This window comes from Photinus pyralis, unplaced genomic scaffold (genome assembly GCF_008802855.1).
Source record: "Photinus pyralis isolate 1611_PpyrPB1 unplaced genomic scaffold, Ppyr1.3 Ppyr1.4_LG2, whole genome shotgun sequence".
Classification (NCBI taxonomy): Eukaryota; Metazoa; Arthropoda; class Insecta; order Coleoptera; family Lampyridae; genus Photinus; species Photinus pyralis.
The window spans coordinates 46,267,562-46,269,700 of record NW_022170403.1 but is presented as its reverse complement, the minus strand read 5'-3'; the positions used below and the strand labels follow the sequence as shown (position 1 = coordinate 46,269,700).

Sequence of the window (2,139 nt, the reverse complement as noted above, 5' to 3'; positions counted from 1 at the left end):
ATCGGAGGCTATTAAATTCTCAAGGACATCCGCGCTCATTGGCCCTCCTAAAATATTAAGACCGTACGATGTCGTTTGCTCCGTTTTGTTGTGATATCAAATTACATTTTCAAGGTTATCCGAGGTCATTGCCCCAATAAATTTTCAATTTCAATCGAGGGGATTGACCCCGTTTTATGTAGTGTCAAATTACATTTTTAAGGTCATCCGAGGTCATTGAACCATATAATTTCGATGTCATTGTAAACTTCAAGGTCATCGGTTGTCATTGACCCCATTAATTTTCACTCATCCAAGGTCATCGACTCCTCCATAAATTCCCAAGGTCATCGACCCCATTAATTTTCAATGTCATCCGAAGTCATTGACCCCCGTTAATTTTTAAGGGCATCCGAGGTTATTGATCATATCTTTGTGGTACAGGTCATCCGAGGGCATTGATCCCATTTTTGTAGTGTCAAATTACATTTTTAAGGTCATCCGAGCTCATTGAACCATTTAATTTCGAGGTCATTGGCCTACATTCTTAAGGTCATTCTAGATCATCGACTTTTTGGGAGTGTTGCCCTCTGTTACTAACCTTGCGGTGACCTTGGACAGTAGGTCAAGGTAAAGTCCAAAGATCGCTCGCTCCCCGCTCTCCCCTGTAGTAACCGGCAAGGTATCAATCAAAGGTCATTTCTCGTTTCCAAATGATCTTTTACAAACTAGAGATGAGTTCAAGGTCACATTATTATGATATAAAGCGCGTCCGTGTACCTGATAATTCCGTCAGTCATCGCCTTGAATTAAAGATGGATTTCTCCGATTTAAACCGTAATACGTTGTGCAAACCTTTTAAAAATCCTAGTGAGCTTGAATTATCGAAAAAGTACGAAGGTTGGAAGTTGATGTGATTAATACCAAGTACGGAGAACGGATAATAATAGATACTCATGATTTTAAGTGTATATTACCTCAACGCTTTTTTAACTATTTCAAAGAAGGGAACCGCATGGAGGAATTTAAAAAATCGTTAAAGGCACGTGATGTGTACATGGCTAGTTCGGGTGCAGTAGGAAAAACAACTAATATAACGTTCTCTTCATAGTAGTAATGTGTGTTGACCGTGATTCAGGCTGTCGATTGTAAAATATTTAGTTGTAACGTAATTGTGAACCAGTGAACTCATCATTTAAATACATAATGCAGGAAGCAATAAATTCATTTGTGGAACGATCAAAGCAGCGAAGTACGCCTTTATATATGGATACACCGAATTGTTGCAACGGTAGTGTAAATAATAATAGTTTAATATGCTGCTTACCTCGTCAAAATAGCGATGATAGTAGTGCTACTAACCAAAATGTAGAAAGTGTAGATGATGGTTATTCTACAATTGCTGAATGTGCATCAATCGCGGAATGTGCATCGTTACGTGACTATGATAAAGAAGTGGAGGTGTATGAAAAAGCGCTCAAAGAAAACTTAATCGATTGTGTTTATTATAAACTATCGAATAGCAACCATCATGCAAAGTATGTGGAAATCGGTTACAGCACATTCATGAATCTTGCACCGGTACTACGTATTGGAAGCGGCAACTACGAACGGGGTCACGTTATGGTTATGAAACTTGAAGAATGGAATGAACTTCTAAGGTGGTATTCGTATGTGCAGGTGCAGTTTTCCCGATCTCACGAAACCGAAAGTAAAATTAATTGGTCCGAGATTAATGAAGAGGAAGACATAATCGAAGATCAGCAATATGAGTCACTGTCCACAAACCTCGGTATCTACTACAATTGGGAGTTAATTAAAGGTTATGGTAGCATCCTAAAAACTGTGTCTATTGAAACTTACAATTACTGCTCATGTACTTTCGATGTTTGCGGTATAGAAGAACTATTCGAGTTAAAGGATATCATTAGTTATCGATTAGAATTTCTTGAATCATATCACTTAGAGTCTTTCTTTGAACGGTTTATACAACATGTTGTTAGCTATCGTCGATTTCGCCAGACAGAATTCGACGATGGTGCTAATGATGATGATATTTATAAAGACATTGAGGACGTAATTAATTTCAAGTATAACATTAATTCGCACAACATTGTATGCCTAATGGAAATTTTACATCATCGCCCTGCTTATCTGATG

At 37.9% G+C, this 2,139-nt stretch overlaps 1 protein-coding gene across 1 annotated transcript; it reads left to right on the top strand.

The window, feature by feature from the left end:
- Nucleotides 1-751: 751 nt before the first annotated feature.
- On the top strand, nt 752-1,724 carry LOC116164583 (the record flags this gene model as incomplete). The annotated part of the gene is given in 1 exon segment (XM_031478775.1): nt 752-1,724. A coding segment is annotated over 1 exon segment (539 nt), but the record flags the coding sequence as incomplete, so codon positions are not given.
- Nucleotides 1,725-2,139: the final 415 nt, after the last annotated feature.